Raw genomic sequence first — 17,866 nt, forward strand, 5'->3', positions numbered from 1 at the left:
GAGCCTCTGCCGCGGAGGTAAAGACACAGTTGTGTAAAGTCGTGATGACACCCCGTTTTGCCATCACTTGCTGCAGAGGATCATGTTACATTGATTAGCCAATCAAAGCTGCGGAGGAGGAGCACTGATTGAAGGAGTTCCACTCTTTTTACCAAATTCTATAGTCTAAATCTGCTCCTTAGTCGCATCTTTTCGGGGTTGCTACTGCCTCTAGTGGCGTGGGGGTGGTAAAATAGCTAATATAATTACATTACTAAATCAGAATACCACAAAGTATGTTGTGTGTCGGGGTGGGGAGGGTTGGAGTGGAGAAGGAGGAATAAGAAGGGTTCGGTGAACGCACATATGAAACTGGGGGGTTCGGTACCTCAAAAAAGGTTAAGAACCACTGCATTATAACATGACGTAAAGGTAAAAAAATTTCATTTTTACATAATACTACCCCTTTAAAATCTTGCCATGTGTACCAGGCACAACAAAAAAAAAAACTCATGGAAAGGAAGCAGCTCAAACATTGAAGGACAATCTGAAAAAGGAAGTTAATGTTGGAAAAATTTGCTCCTCAGTTCTAACATATTATTTTGAACACTTATGAGGGTTATTTAGCTAGGAACTGAGCCAGGGCACAAACATTTTTCTGCAGTGAGACTAAAAAGCCACCTCAGCGCCAGAGCGTTGCTCACCTTGTGTGTACGCTGCATCATCAGAACCCATGCTGAGTCTGCGCGGCTCACTTGGCCGCTCTCTGTGCGGTGACAGCGGATCGGACAGATGCAGGGGCTCCGGCTCCACAAAGTGGTGGTCCGACGGCAGGCTGAGGAGGTTGTTGGGCTCAAAGGTCGGGGACACGACCCCGGGGGACACGGCTGGAGGTTTGTTAGGAGACACAGTGATTTTAAAGGTATATTTGGTGTTGGGCTGAGTCACTACCACGCGAGGCGAAGACGCTGTGCCTCCGCCTCCCACAGAGGGCCGACTCTTAGGCGGATGGTGGTGAATGTAGGCGGGGCCCATGCTCACTTGGCCCCCCATGGTCCTGGCCACCGAGGGTCCCTGAATCTGAGGGTTAGCTGAGATGTAGACTGTAGGAGGGTTTCTGCTGCCGCTGTCGTCGCTGGCAGAGATGTAAAACTTGGGCTGGGAGCGGGACCCCAGCGAGGCCACCATGGCCTCCTCGGAGAGGGCACTAGCAGCAGTGGGTGGGCTGGTTGAGAAGTAAACAGTGGGCTGGTTGCGGCTGGAGCCAGGCCCTCCGATGGACTGAGGGGTGCTGGCGACAGTAGAAGAGGAGGAAGAGGATGGGCAGCCAGAGGAGGAAGAAGAGGAGGACCAGGGCCCGCCGCTCGCCCGCAGCACTGTTGTGGCGGTGGTGGAGCTACTCCGCTGAGGAGATTCAAGTTTGATCTCAATCTGGTTCTTCCGGGGGCCGGTGGAGATGTTCTGGATGTTGTACTGGCTGACGGCAGACAGGGAGGAGGGCAGTGCGGAGGAGGAGGAGGATGGGGGGCAGGAGGACACGCTGGAGGATGCTGCCACGCCGCTGCTGGGGGGAATGGCAGGTGCCTGTGGGTTGGTGGGGGAACTGATGGGCATGTAGACGTGAGAGGTCCTTGAGGCGTGCGAAGAGGGGTGCTGGGGGGCAGGGCGCGGGCTGGGGGAGGGTGATGGGTGGATCTGGAAGATCTGCTGCTGGGGCTGGGAAGTGGGACTGTACTGGGCCCGGCCACCCGGCTGCTGGCTCTGCCGACCTGAACCGGACTGGCTGACGTACGGTCGAATGAAGATGGAGTTGCCCTGAGGGCTGCCCAGGCCCTGCTGGGGCACGCTGTGTATGTGCAAAGAGGCGGGGGTGTTGCGGCCCGTTTGAACATTCGGGGCGAGCGTTACTGTGATGGGGTTGAAACGGGGGGCCTGGTGTGGCCCCACGCTCGGCCCTTTGGCTCCCAGTGTGTAGAGCCCCAGGTTCTGCGGGGGCTGCACCTTACGCGTGGGCTCCATCACGCTGAAGACGTTGAGGGTGGAGGGGACCTGTACCGGGGCGGACTGCGGCTCGTGCTGGAAAAAGTCACTGCTGTGGGCCTGGCCTGTCTGGAGGGGCCCGTCGCTCATGCTGTGGGCCAGGGTCCGGCTGCCATTCATTCTCAGGCCGTCCCGGTCTGGGGCCACATGCACATTCTGAGACTGCAGGCCCAGGTTCAGCTGGGTCATGTGCTTCAAGTTGGGGTCCTCAGAGAAGCTGGGGCTGCTGGCGTCACTGTAAAGGTAGCCTGGACTGACCTGGGACAAGTATTTACAACAGGCGTCCAGATTGTTGTTGCACTGCAGGAAGGAGAGAAGAAGTGAGAAATATGATGTTAAGTAACGGGCCGATTGTAACTGAAAATATTTATTTCCATCTCATCGCTTGTTTCTGGAAGAGGAGAGGAGGTTGGTCATGTGACAATGATAGTGATGCAGCAAAGGATTGTGGGGAGTTTAACTGAAGCAGAGAAAATCAGCAGGGTGGTTGTTCTTTTCATGTCTCAAAAGAGTGGAGAAATAACCATAATATCAGTGAATATCGGTCATAACAGCAATATTAATATCAGCGCACCTCTAAATAACTGGCATGTTGTTATATTTCAGGCGTCATGTATTGACTCTGCATAAAGATTATATGTCAGGTCAATTTGTGGACCAACAGCCACTGTAACTCTGATGGATGTTTTTAGTTACAGATGCTAGAGTTCATTATGTAGAACTCCTTGAGGCGTGCGAAGAGGCCACATTCATAGAGTGGGGACATAATGTGATAATGCAGACAAGAAATAGTCATTAAAATATAGGTAATCTTTTACACAACTCTAAGCAAGTATTGCAATTACAAGTATCGGTGGGATATTGTGCAGCTTTATTCTAAATCCAAACAAAACAAAAATCGAGGCACCAAGTGGAGATCAATCCTGATATGGAAAAAAAAACAAAAAACATGATTATATCTGTAGCTTTGGCCCGTCCATTTCCCCCCAGGAGTCCATCCTGCCTTCCCTCTACGTGACATTCAGCAGTAAAGATATGTATGGTTTAGTGATGTAATTTACAACTGACCTGCAACACACCACTTGATTTACTGGAATCCATAATGACTGAAAAATAATTCAGCATAATCTGTGTCCTTTGATATATTGTGCTCTCCGGCCTGTTGGCTTATATGGCATCAATATGAGCCAATATGAGCCAACAGGCATACACACACAAAAACGAGCAGACAGGAACATCAGTTAAAGGCAGAAGTGTAAAAAGTGTGGCCCGGGGGACATTTTTGAACCTCAGAATGGTTCTGTGTGACCTACAACTAGGGCTGAAACGATTCCTCGAGTGATTCGAGTACCTCGATTATTAAAATTCCTCGAGGAAAATTGACCTGCCTCGAAGCTTCGTTAATTTATGTTTTATCATTTAGCGCACCGTGTTTCAGCCGGAACATTATTTGTGTTGCGCGGAGCTCTGACTTCCACCTCTGAGTTGTTGACGGAAGCTACGTGTTAGCGGCATAACGTCCAATCTTCAAGTTCGGCCCGCAGGGATTTTACTGATTGGTGATAATTCTGGGTTTTCATCGTTTTTGTGGGACCAATAAACATCCTTAAAATGACCGGTGCGATGCCGGGAGTCCGGCAGCCTTTCTGCTCCGGAGCTGCTGGTTGAACGGCGGGAAGAAGCTGAGGAGGATTTATACAGGTGAGCGGAGAGACTGAACACGGCGGGCGGCTAAGGGTTGATGCTTACAGGGTAAGAGCAGCTTTACGGACGAACCGCACAATAAACTTATATCATCCCGGTCTGAACAAACGGGAGGCGGAACATGGCTGGTAGACGAGTTTCTGAACGGAGGAGCCGTAAATATCCCGTATTGCTCCCCCGGGTCTACAAAAAAGTAACTGGTAGGGAAGCTCAAATGTGGAAAAAAATAGACTGATGTTGATATCCGATAGTAACACTGGTGTTATGGAAGATTTACCAATATTTTATTTCATAATTGTTTTTATCCGATTACTCGATTAATCGTAAGAAAAATCTATAGATTACTCGATTACTAAAATAATCGTTTACAACAGCCCTACCTACAACCATAACTCATAAATGGTAGAAGTGGTTGATACAGATATGAGATATTTTTATTTTAAAAATGCGTGAAATTTTCAGACAAATTTAAGTTGAAATTAAACATCTTAGGCACAACGGGGAATATCTGTCTCATCAAATATATTTCTTGCTTTTTCAGAATCTTTTTACAAAAATAAATTTAAAAAAAGAAACTTTCCCTGTCTTAAAATGATCAACTTGATCATTTTGAACGATATGATGACAAGATAACTATCAAAGTTTAATATTTGGATACTGTTATTTTTTCTAAACAACTTTCCAATCAAACATCAGTTTTTACCATCCAATAAATATCTAAGTAAATAAAATTCAATATGTTTAATTAGTATTTTGTAATACATTATTAACTTCAATACATTTTGTAACTTCATCAATTTCTTTTGTGTTTTATTTTATTTTTTTAATTATGTGTAATTTCAAGCCTCTTTACCTCCAAAACACACTGAGAGACGACACCTTCAGGGACTTCAGGGAACTTCTGGCGCAGGTCGTGCAAAACCTGAATATCAATCTGCTGGTTTCCCTGGGCCATTCGTATGTTGCCAGGTCAGGACCGCTTGTTCAGGTCAGCAGACTGGAGCATCAGCTGTGGCAGAATCCCACCCTCATCCTGGACATCTCAACTACAAGACAGAGAGAAGAAAAAAAAACAAATGGTACTTAAAATGTAAGAAAAAAAAATATATATATGTGCGTGCCCACACACACACACACACACACACACACACACACACACACACACACACACACACACACACACACACGGCTGCAGTATGTTTACAGTTGGAGTTGAAGAAACATTTGCATGAACAAACTGCTGAAGAGTTTTTACATGAGTCTGTCCAAGAGGCCATCCATCCATTTTATTAAGTCTTGGAGTTTATAAGAGAAGATTTCAGAGAGTCTTGATGAGAAGAGGCTGCATTCATGTCAGAGGGCCTCCTCCCCACAAAGCTCTTTAAAAAAGGAGAAGCAGAGGGAGGAAACCACCTCTGACTGACTGTACAGGAAACCAGCCGCTCCAACTCCTCTTAACATCATCATTTACTTATTAAAGGAACTAGAAGGACGAACAGTAGTCTGGTACGGACATATTTTTTTGATTTCAAGTTCAACAATAAAGCTGCTCTGCAAAACAATTGGTTTCCATCAAGGTCAGGGCAGGAAAATCTGAAGCAGGCAGCGCGCACGATATATGAGCGAGTCGGAAAAGGAGCAAACTCAGCAGAAAACCAGGAATGAGGAGGACCATGCTGCTGTGGCTGTGCAGGCAGGGAAAGGGTGAAATGTGCGACACTAAAGTCTCCTATCTCCAGAGGAAGCTTAGTAGTGAGCCGATCCGTGTGCTGCTGGTCAGCAGCGGCTCAGAAAGCAACGCCGTCTGACCAGCGGCAAAGAGAAAGAAGCTGATGATTCAGCCAGCTCATGTCAGTCTGCCACAGATGTGTAAAAACAAATAGCATGTACGCGAAATACATGGAGTACATGTATTTACATCATATTTCAATCATTTAATCTCTGGGGAGGAATCAGAGCTACAGCCATAATCACTACATTGATCCTTTTTCTAGGCCTAAATCCAGAAGCAATAACTAGAAAGGATTTTCAGAGACACAAAGGAAACAATTGTTAGTGATGCACCAGGAGATTGTTGTGGAGAACGAGACTGGGCCATTTTCACCTCGACCTGCTCTAGACTGTGACTAGTGAGGAAAAAATTAAAAAAAAAAAAAAATAGATTTGGAAGAGAGAAAAAAACAATCGGTAAAAATACAATTTCTAATTAGGGATGCACCGATCCACTTTTTTCATTTCCAATACCAATATCTGAGGTTTAGTATTGGCTAATACAGAAAAACAGGCAAGTCAATTTAAAATGTTTATTTATTTATTTTTTTTAAACACAGACAGAAATGTTCTGAAATACAATTTTTTGATAACTCTGCACCAGTACAGCACACTTAAATACACCAAAGACTTCACCAACCTGGTCAAACACCTAAAAACAACAGTAATTTGTTCAGTTAGTGTAACAAATTATACTGTGTAAATTATTTTCCAAAGTTAATGAAAAATAAATAGTAAAGAAACTGACTAAAACAATAGGTTGACTACCTTAGTCAAACATGTAAAAATAAACTGAAACAAACCTTTCAAATGGTTCCAAAAGTGGAATTAGGAAATCTAAATATAATTTAAAATAAATGATAAAGCTCAGAGCACAAAGCATAGAATTAGACAAAATAGATATTTCCGTATGGATTGGGCACATTGTCACGATACCCGAATTTTTTAATATTTGGACTGCTCCAGATATTAATATCAGATCGATGCATCACTATACTCAAGTGCTGCCATGCCATTCTTCTTTAAATCTTCTTCCAATAGCAACAACTTACACAAAGTTATTTTCAGTATCAACTTGTACCAATATTTCTTACATTGGTAATGGAGCAACTTGACCCAGAGCTCACTTGTGCAGATAACATGAAGGCGTTGCTACAACGTTTCTAGTTTGATCATTTTAAGATGTCAAATTCTGCGTTTGTTTGATGGAACATGCTAGCTAGAAGTCTCCAAGTGAAGGTAATGGTCTAAATTATCTAGAAGACTACTTTGAGACTAATGTTTATAGTCAGTTCTGATCACATTAGTTGCGGATATAAAATCCAGCTCCAAATCTTTTTGTCTTCATTTCAAATGGATCAAATTTAAAGCTTCAAAGTTAAAGAAGAGTTGGTGAAAACCAAAGTTCAGCAATGTAACCTTCATGGAAACAGAGCAGAGTGAGCTTTGCTGCTCTCAGGAAATAAAATGTACGCATATCTGGAAGCCAGCCCAAAAAACCACAACTTTTTAAGACTGTACACTTTATGCCTGTACACCAGTTAAGCCTCAATTTCTTCACAGATCCTATTAGAAAATCCCAACTCAGGGGGAAATGATCTGGCTGCATGACACAGAATTAAATTAACTTCTTCAACCACCACAGGGTTAAGCGATGAGAACCACAGAAGCCTGAAATGCTGCAGAGCTATCTCCAAGCGCTTCAAGTGCATGATGGCCATGTTTTCCGTCTTGTCACACTTTTTTTCCTAACCGTACGCTTTCAAAACAGCCTCCTGTGGGAGGTTCAAACATGCCAATCAAAACATTGAGACACAAGAAGCTCTTCCTGTTTCAGTTGTATTCTGATTGGCGCTACATGAAGCAGAGAGAAAAACCACAATAGACTCCAGCACCGACTTCAGCTGCGGAACGTCTAGGAATTTTACTGAGAGAAAATCCAGGAGGATATTAAAACTTAAGATTAAATCGAAGGGAAAGTCAGAAGTGTGCCTCCAATCACACCTGCTTCCAGTTTTTGTCTAAGCATCCGTTTTATCTGCGAGGAAGTGTCACAACTGAAAAGTTGTGAATCGGCTCCGAAAAACATCCGCCTGCAGCCGACAGTGGGAGGAGCCACAGCTCAGCTGCTGTCAAAGAAGAAGAGCAGGAAGGAGGCGGCTGAAGGCTGGGCCGACATTCATGTTTCAGCTAGGAAAAAACAACAGGAGCTGAATGTTTCATTCAGCGGGACGGAAAAGAAAACACACTCATACCCAGTCCCTGTACCTAACTGTAATGAGAACCTAAGTGGGCCATAAAGCCATGCCCTCCACAGGGATTACACTGTTTATGAGAGTTTCTCCGGCTTGTTACTTCTGAATGAATTTCCAGACGATTCAAAGTGAAATAAATTCTGCAATAATAACAATAATAATAATTATCAAGTGCTCCGAGTTAAAAGTTTCATATTGAGTTTAAATAGGAACAGGCTCCTTTTAGAAAAAAAAATCCCAACAAAAAATACATGTGCCAAGCTGTTATTTACAAATGTTCTGTCACTACAGTCACGTTACGCCTAGTTCACACAGCAAGACTTTTATGCCAATTCTTCCCCCTTCAGACAATCTTAATGACGCCCGATTGTCACGAAGGCTCTTAAGTTAATCGCAGGAGATCTTTCTGCTGTGTGCGCGGTGTGTTAAGAGTCTGCTCCCATCTAAAATAAGGAATATTCATGTTGGATTATCTTGGCCCCGATATCACAGAGTAATGGATGCCCCTCGAGGAGAAACGGGAGCACAACCTGTGGAATGGGATGTTCAGCCAATAAGAAAGTGAAGTGAGGGAAACGCTGAGAGGAATCTCAAAAACACAAGAATGAACGACTGTCATGGCGCATCAGAAAGGAGGATATCAGAAACATCGCTTTAAATTGGTTTTTTTTTTTTTTCTCTTAAATATAGTCCACAAAATATCACCAAAGCTTCTTCCCAGTCGGCCATGATTGTTTACTCTGAACTGTTTGGGAAATCTCACCAATCCTATCGAAACCATTCAAACATCTGAATGTTTGAATGAAATCTGTGTGTGGTGTGTTTCTCCTGCTGTATGTCTCAACACCACCCACTGTGAGATCAAACCTGTTCATCTTCAGGTGTGTGGTCTCACAGGTTTTGGGAAATCTTGCCATGTGAATCATGCAAAACTCGTTTTATCAGGCTACACAGCAACCAGGCTAATACAAGATTATACTCACTCATTCAAAGAGAGCAGCTGATATGTTAGTATCACAGCGGTGCTGCTTACATAACCATTAGGACAATCGTAGAGATATTGGCCAGAATTAAAGGATTTTTAGACCATTCATTCATTCATTAAGAATGTTCTTTTAAGAGAGTTTGACTCTAGCAGATAACAGGAACATGTCACAGTAAAGTTGCTCTGTTTCCTTTTGAATGTTCAACCTCCAAGAATTATGGGACATGTTGACAATCTGGGATTTAGATTCTGTCGGAAATACATGGAGACTGATGTTTATAGTTGCTAATGCTAGCTATGTCAATCTGAAATGTAAGATGCTTCAAACTCCACAGTTCTGTCATTTGATTTTGAAATAATAGTTGTTCAAAACACCTTGTGTGATTTGAATGTTGTTCTCACATTTTTAGTGGATTATTAAATTCAGCAAAATAAATTAGTCTTCATTCACACAGCAGGTGAATGTGACCCATAGACAATCTGACTGATCCAATTCAGATTTTTTTTCACCCCCTGAAAATCCACTCTGTGCCACTTCCATATGTAAAAATAATTGAGATAAGTATACTAAGTGTCTGCAGTCTGAGCGGTCAGGTCGCATTTCATCTAACTTTCATGCGAGACATGCATCAGAATCCTGCACCAGAGCCAAACATGGTGAATCCAGACGTAAGCAATGGTTGAAAATGTTTAATTATGAACTTATGAAAGAAGTCTGTATTACTGAAGCACATCACATCACAATCCCACCACTCTTAGCTTAAACTCCACTTCCAAACAGGCTTCTCTACAGAAGTTGCAGTCCAGGCTCAACAAAAGCCCGTAATTACTTGTGCTTTCTTTTCATTAACTTCCTTTGAGTTATGATTTTGTGAGGATACCGTCAATTGTCATTGCTGACAATACGTTCTTCTTTTGTCGCATTGGGTTTGTAAGTCTTATTGGGGTCACACTTCATTAGGAGTATGAACAACTACGCAAAAATAATAAGTAAAACAAAATGGACCTGAGCATCATGACCTGCTGTGTGAATGTAACCTTAATATTTGCAGGTCACAACTTTACAAAAACCAGAGAACAGGAATCCTGAGTGCATCTCTAGTTTATATTTTTTTTATTCTTCGCTTTTATTGAAATCAGAAAAAGTCCCATTGAGATCAAAAACCAATTTTTCAAAAGAGCCCTGACTGGCTGTGAAGCCCCCCTATATCCATCCATCCATCCATCCATTTTCTTGTACCCTTGTCCCTCAGTGGGGTCGGGAGGGTTGCTGGTGCCTATCTCCAGCTAGCGTACCGGGCAAGAGGCGGGGTACACCCTGGACAGGTTGCCAGTCTGTCGCAGGGCAACACAGAGACACACAGGACACACAACCATGCACACACACACTCACACCTAGGGGCAATTTGGAGAGGCCAATTAACCTGACAGTCATGTTTTTGGACTGTGGGAGGAAGCTGGAGTACCCGGAGAAAACCCACCATGCACAGGGAGAACATGCAAACTCCATGCAGAAAGACTGGGGCCGGGAATCGAACCCAGAACTGTCTTGCTGCAAGGCAACAGCTCTACCAACTGCTCCACTGTGCAGCCCCGCCCCTGTATATCTTAAACAGCAAATGAAAATAGGAAGTTGACCGCTCCAAGATCAAATAAGATTTAGAATTTGCCAGAAACAGAGTCCAAGATGGAAACCAACATCTTCTGTCAGAAAATATAAGTCAACATGTTAAAAGTGACCCTTTGTTTCAACAGCAAATCTTTCAACTTTCAACTGTCCAACCTTCTGTTGTCCATCTTTGTGCACCCTCCACTAATGGAGGTTTCATTGTTTGTTTACAGGCCGCAGTGGGGATCCCCACTCTGCTTTCCTTTGTTAATCATACAGCAGTGATCTGGTCTTAAGAGTCCATTCAGATGGCCTGGCAACTGCAGAGCAGTGGGAAAGATTTGCTCGTTGACAACTGACCCAATTACAGGTCAAAAATGTGGATAGATTGTTTCCCAACCTCACAAACAAAACAAAACAAAACAAAAAACTCTCATATACTCACACACCTCTTCACTGCAAGTAATTATAGGCTTGCCTGGTGCTGAAATGAAGGAGCCGACTGAAGCTGGCAGATTAGGCCCTGCTGTCCCTGAGGGCTGAGGTAGAGCTGGGCCTGAGGAGGCGCTGCACCGCCAGCTCTGATAGAGACAAAGCTTCCTTTTGCTCAGACTTTATTCACACAGCCAAGGCGCTGACCCCAGCTCCACTCACAACGCCTGCCATCCACCATCAATCAACTCATTGACTCCTGAGTGAACACTTCTGAGGACAACCAGAGGAATTAAAACCTAAAATCAATCTTTAATAGGTAGAGAACACAAACCTTTGGAAAGGAATATTGACTTTAAACCTGGTATTAGACTTGTGAGCTGTCTTCTACAGAACATACTGATGTAAACAAAGAAGTTACTCATCAATGGAAAAGAAAAAATAAATAAATGTCATGGAAAAGAAAAAATAAATGTCACACCACTGTGCAGACTGGAATAGTTGACTGTTTGGGACCGAATTATAGGCAAAAAAAAAAAACTTTCCTAAATGCTGCATGTCAAGCAGAAAAAGTACCAACTTCAATTAAAACATTACCTACAGTGTAAACAGTGAGCATCTCGTCTGATTTCCCTGCAGCAACCCAGCAGCTATGACCTGCTGACTAAGTGTTGTGGTTTAGTCCAGGAAAGTTTGAAACAAACAAAGAGACAAATTGGCAGAGGAAGCAGCTGGGCTTGCAGCCACTCGTGTATTGTTAGGAATCAGAGTGCTCGTCTGGGTCTGATGCTTCAACAAAGCGTGAGTGTAGAAATCAACATCAACGCAACTGCAATGTACAGAGCTAGCTACTGCATGAGCCTGGAAATAAGATTTCACACAATTTTTAATGCACCTTTCACAAGAATATAGAAAGTGTGGAAGAAACGTTCAGGAAGTCATCACAACATGGCTCCTCTATTAACCCTTTAATAACGTTTTTACCAGCGTTTTATTGAGACGAAGCTCCTATAATGAGCAGATACACCAAGTGTTTGCCAATTGCTGCTGCTAGTCTGAAGGAGCCGAGTGGGGAAGTTAAGTGAGGGCTGCTCTGACGGGAAGAAGTTTGGAAACTGTAGGTAGGTTTTATGTCCACCCAGGCGTTTTACATAGAAATTAGAGGATTCATAAAACATGCATGAATCAAAGCAACACTCCATGTACGTTTTTGATAAGGGAATAATGTTATAACCTGATGTAAAGCTCAAATAATACTGCCCCTTTAAAATCTATTTTGCTACATTTTAAATCGATTCTGAATCGTAACAGATGGTTTTTGGGATTCTTATACAAATCAATTTTTTGGCATACCCCGACTGAATGTAGATGCAAATCTTTAAAATCGATGTATCCTTTTCCTCCCACCAATAATGCAATATAAATGCACTGATGTTGGTCATCATATGTGAAAATATGTGGAATAGATTCAGGGAGTGTGAATTTGTTTGTCTCCAGTAAATAACAGCCTCAGTGACAGTAAGAGAGAAGCCAGCACAACTCAGTCCAAGGATCAAAGCCCCAAGTTTGTCATGCTCGCGGTTTGAGTTGTGCAAACATGCTTCACGTATAATGGTCCCTTCACTGACAAACAGAAAATTACTCCAATCCCTTTTCATTCCACCAAGCAGTTTGTTTCTAGTAAGAAAGTCTCTCTTAAAAGATGAAACTATATAAAAAAAGTAGATTCACTCAGATTTTAATTTAAAAATTCTGCATCAAAAACCAATTTATATAGTTTTCAATGTTTAATTAATCAAACCCTATATAATTGCTAACCAGTTTGATTTTGTAGACTTCCTCTGGTGTTGACCCTTTTTTCGCTGATGAACTTCAGGCATTTGAGTGGAAGACCTCACTGCCATCACCCTAATCTTTAGCTCTCTCTGCCGATTATCAGATTGAAGTCAGGACTCTAACTGGGATCCTCCTAAACATTAATATTACTTCCAGAAGAAACATGTTGGTAAAACTAAAAGACTACTTTAAACTGAAATCTGCCAGGGTGAATAATTTGGAGCTTAGCTGTAAGTGTACTTTTTTTTTCTTTTTAAGAATGCAGCCAGAGGAAACCTTTTTGCTACATTTAGTTCTGACTGAATGACTGAGGAAGCACAGACAATAGCTTGTCCCTTAGAACACAGGAATGCTTGGAAAACTCACTGAGCAGACTAGTCTTAACAAAAGCACTTCTAATCCCCCGAAAGATGTGAGCCACAGAATCAAAGTGATTTCCCACCATATTAATGTCAGATGTCTCAAACAGCAGGATAAAACTCAACTTCCTTCAATGAACATGTTGTGGCTCTTTAAAATAAAGTCTTAATCAGAATCTTTAGGGTAACTAGAAGACCTATTTTTAACATCATAGAGGAATATAAATGATTTGATCTTCAGTGAACGACTCCTCTCCGATTTGTTTGAGAAGACATTCCCCAAGCAGTCAGAGCTTACCGAGCAGCTGAGGCTGTTTTGTTCAAAGGCAATGCTGGCAGAAAAGCAACAAACAAAACATTATGTGCAGAGCCCTAACTGTGCTAAACTCTGGGCCTCCCACAACCCGCAGAGCCGACTGCCTGCTATGCTTTTAGCTGCCCACCATTTAAACACAGGGGGACCAGAGCGATTGTGTGGAAACGTGTGTATGCTTGGTGGGGGAGTGTGTGTGTGTGTGTGCGTGTGTGTGTGTGTGTGCAGGAAATCAAAAATTCTTCAGCGCCGCAGCCAGCAGATGGTGGTTGATTGGAAGCAGGCAAAAGCAGCAGCTCTCCAGGTTGACCAGCCCCTCCCACGGCACTATGGGAAAACTGGCAGGTTTTTGGAAACACGGCTCACTCCAGGCCTCTCTGCATCATGGGCGCAGTTTATCCAACACTTTGTTTTTCTGTGTAAATTGTTTCCTACTAACGGGGTCAGAAATGATCTGCCGTGGCTGCGGCGGGAAGGTCGTTCCTTTGAGAAAAAGAGGTTGAAGTTGTGGGACACTTGCTGCAGTGTGAACATGTTCCCGGCTCAGTTCACCGTGACCTCCCTCCGGCTTGCTCTGCCCTCCTCCTCTATACTTTATTCTTTCCTCCTTTTGAAAACAGATCTTGAGGGCGCAACACAAAACAGGATTGTTCAGTTCATCCGGCAGCTCAACGATGGAGTCCATCAGCTGCAGGTCAAAATTCCCATCTCAGCCAAGAGGAAAATATTTGCATGTTTTCTATGCATTTAGTGGATAAAACGATAAACTTGTTGATAGCGATGCACTGATTGCAGTTTTTGGGCCAATATCTTTAAAAAGCCTGGCTGGCCGAATGATCCTGGGCGACACAGATTATTTTTTCTGAAACAGCATTAAATAAAACGCACTGTGGTCTTCATCCCTGCTGGCAGCTCAAATAATGCTTTGAAACAGAGCTTCAGAGGGAAAAAAAAAAAAGTAAACTCCAACCTCTAACCTCTAATGAAAGATTCGCAAAATTCAACACATCAGACTTTATCACTATCCCTTGAAAAGTTTAAATAACTGAATACACATTAAGATATAACATAATGTTACAAATTCACATATCTGACTAAATAAAATAGATTAAAAAAAATTTATGTTTATGGATTTTTAAGGCAAACGGACTGGAGTTAAATTAAAGTAGACCTTAATTATCTTCAAGTTTTCTCATCTATTTTTAATCATAACTTCAAGACAAAATATCCATCCATCCTTATCCGTTTGTCCTTGTGAAACAGATAAGGACAATGTCAACTAAGCAGGGCTGGTGAGAATGCAGCCTTACATTTAAGTTCATATGACACTTCAAATCTCTGCTGGACAACCTGTAGTGCTGCTGATGGACCGTCGGCCAAACGAACAGGAAAGAAACGGAGGAATGGATCTGCTACTGGCTCAGGAACAGACAACCAAAAACGGTAAAACCTTAATTATCTTCAAGTTTTCTCATCTATTTTTAATCATAACTTCAAGACAAAATATCCATCCATCCTTATCCGTTTGTCCTTGTGAAACAGATAAGGACAATGTCAACGTCCATGTCTGCATAAACAGGCTTATCTTCACAGCTGTTTCTCACAGTAAAGAAGAGCTACAGATATTGCACACAGCTGAAACCAAATGAAATGAGAAAGCCTAGTTTGCATTTGAGCAAATCAAGGCCGCTTCAAAGGAGTGTGTGATTTAAACTGACAGGCATAAAGAGCAAGATTCAGCTAAAAATAGATTCTAATGAGATGAAATATCTGCTAAATTCCACTCAAATCAAATATCAATCTGGATAAATACAGTAATAACTTTGGAATACTGTTATGTGTATAAGATGGGACGCCCAGATTAGGATTTTTACCTCATAGGTACTGATCCAAAATATTTAAGAATATACATTTGCTGATGCCAAATCCCCATCCAGAGCTTAATCAAAATGAATGCCATATGTATTCAGTAAAATGCAACACTGCATTTCATCAGTATAACATGGTCTACGTTAGTATTCTGATTGCATTCCACTCAACTTTCTCAGCAACATTCTTAGTTTTTCCTGACAGTGTTGGATATTTGTCCCAACTGGGGTTTCTGCAGAGCAGCTTTAATATGCAGCTCCATCACAGGTTGATGAAGAAGCCTCAAGTGTTGTCAGGTTTTCACCTGGATGTGAATGATCTATTCATTTGTTTCTAAAGGCTCACCCAATCCCAAAATTCATGTGTTTGGAACTTCAGATGTGGTAAGTGCATCTTCAATAGAACATGATGCAGTTATTGCGCAATTGTGTCCGTGAAGTAAATATTTAAACAAATAGCGCTAGCTCATGTCATCTGGGAGGTTTACTACTTCACTGTTGCAGATACAGGAGTTTTACTGACCGTCTAAAGTTGATGTTAGACATTAGCATCGTAGCGTTAGCATTCTGCGTTAGTGCAGCAAGCATGTGTCATTCTTTGGGATTTCTTGCCCATCTGCCTTAAAAAAAAAAAACAATGGACACTTTCTTTTCTGTGTATGACCTTGTATTTGTTCCACCAACCTGACTTTGCAGTGATATCAATGTGAGCACATATATCTCCCACATGCTCACTAAATACATGTTCTGGCCCGCGCTAGGAAGTTGACGTAAATAAGTCACACCACCAGCCAATCACAGACGGGTCTTCATCCAAAGTATTCCTCAAAAGAACAGCATTCACTTGGATAAAATCAACCACAACCAGCAAATCAAAATACTTCAATATTGCAGACATCAAACAATAATCGACAACAGTTGGAAGAAAACTTAATACAACAAATGGTTGAATTTTGAACCATAAAAAAATACCTAGTATTTAAATAGCATGCAAATACGCTTATTCATTATCGTCAATTTTATTTCCTATTTCTTTAAATTTGTTTTAATTATAAATTTATATAGCATTAAATCACTTGTAGATTAATTAATTTTACTTATCTGAAGCTTTACAGACATTTTTAAATCCCTCTCAGGTATTTAAGCATCAGAGTTTAAAATGATTTGCCAGGCTTCAGCCAGTTGTTCCCATTAGTCTGCATCATGGGCAAAATGCCTCATACAGTGCAAATAAATTAAACTGCAATTAGCTAAATTAGTACTAGGTATTCAGGTTTTGTATGGTAGAAGCATAATTGATGACATTTCTTGATTAAAGCAGTATGAAATGTGTTAGAAGGTAAAGTGGTGGAAAGAAGATGAAACCATTAAGCAACATGTTGTATTTGTTTGCAAAGAGCCCAAAGCAGAAAGGTATTTTCGATAAACTACATGTATTACCACTTTAACAACGTCTAATTGTTGTACTTACTTTTACTTCCCTTTACTTTCAAAGACTGAGGCTTTAAACTGGGAGTTTGTCCTGAAAAATATTTTCATTAGAAGTGTTTTGATAAATAATCAGGCTAAAGAAACCCATTTAGCAAAAGGTGTAGCAGTCTAGCTAGACTGTACAATCCACCTTCTGCACAAACAAACAAACAAAAAAAAAAAACTTCTGGGCACCCCCCACCCCTCCACATTTTATTTTCCTTAGACATTTTATGTCAGGAGCAAAGCTTGAGTTTAAAATAGAAAGATCTCAGCATCAAACATTTTATTCAAAACCACTAATCGTCTGCTTTGCTGCCTGCAAAAAAATCCTGACTGAAAAAACACGGAGCGAGGATTTTACAAAGTCAGAAATTAATAAGTTAAAAGTGCGTAGCGGTGGCGTTTTCAGCAGAGTCCTGTGCAGTGTTTTTCCTTACATTGTGGAAACATTAACTGCCGGGCGACAAGCCCCGACAGAGACTCATTGAGCATGCACCATATAATCTATAAACTCCATTTTCCAAATCAAATTTCAGGAAACATTTGCTACATGTAGGGGTTGCTTTCCATTCTGACGGCTTTCAGCCACCATTTCCAGAACACGCACTTTGTGCAATGTTTTTATACATAAAGAGGATCGTTTGCTTAGAGGAAAACAAAACTTTTACACACCGCTGGGCGGCCATCATTACAGTAATGCAGATTCTACCTAAATAAATCACAAGGTAGGTAAAGGTTAGAGCTGACAAATCCCTGCAGAGAACGTGGGAGAGTAGAGCTGCTTGAGAACGCTTCTATAGCAAACATCCCAAAAAGGCACGAGTCAGCAACAGTTCCCTCACACTCTGGTGTCAGCTCACGCTGGGCTGTCCAGCTGTGTTAGAAACAGCTGTATGGTAAAGGGAACACATTCCAGAGAAAAACAACAACAATAATGATGTACATCATGTTTGCTTTGGGTGCTTAAATTTACTACAAAGTCAAAAAAAAAAAAAAAAAATCTGACAAAACAACCTTACCTTGGCATTCTGTCTGGGCCAAATAGGTTTGCTCTTTCAGAGCAGTTTTAAGTTAATAGGAAAAGTATGTTAAAGATGGTTGGTTAAGAGGAGGCTAAACCAGATGAAATGAGTCAAAGTATTATTGTAGTTTAGCAGGGAAATAAAACCACTTCTGCTCTCATCTTATTCAACAAAACTATGTATGCTTTTACATAGTTATCTTTAGAGCATAAATATTCACA

General features: G+C 41.8%; 1 protein-coding gene across 4 annotated transcripts in view; it reads right to left on the minus strand.

The window, feature by feature from the left end:
- The window catches only part of tab2 (TGF-beta activated kinase 1 (MAP3K7) binding protein 2), a 73,605-nt gene that overhangs the window by 28,138 nt on the left and 27,601 nt on the right, over window positions 1-17,866 (minus strand). For all 4 annotated transcript variants that reach the window (XM_008398550.3, XM_008398547.3, XM_008398546.3 and 1 more), the window contains exons 2-3: window positions 4,577-4,769; window positions 684-2,319 (exon numbers count right to left, since the gene is read on the minus strand). In XM_008398550.3, coding sequence (XP_008396772.1) covers window positions 684-2,319; window positions 4,577-4,678 — 1,738 coding nt within the window. In that variant the 5' untranslated portion in view covers window positions 4,679-4,769. The remainder of the gene's footprint in view (window positions 1-683; window positions 2,320-4,576; window positions 4,770-17,866) is intronic.

Source organism: Poecilia reticulata, chromosome 21 (assembly GCF_904066995.2).
Source record: "Poecilia reticulata chromosome 21, P_reticulata-male-v2, whole genome shotgun sequence".
NCBI classification, from domain to species: Eukaryota; Metazoa; Chordata; class Actinopteri; order Cyprinodontiformes; family Poeciliidae; genus Poecilia; species Poecilia reticulata.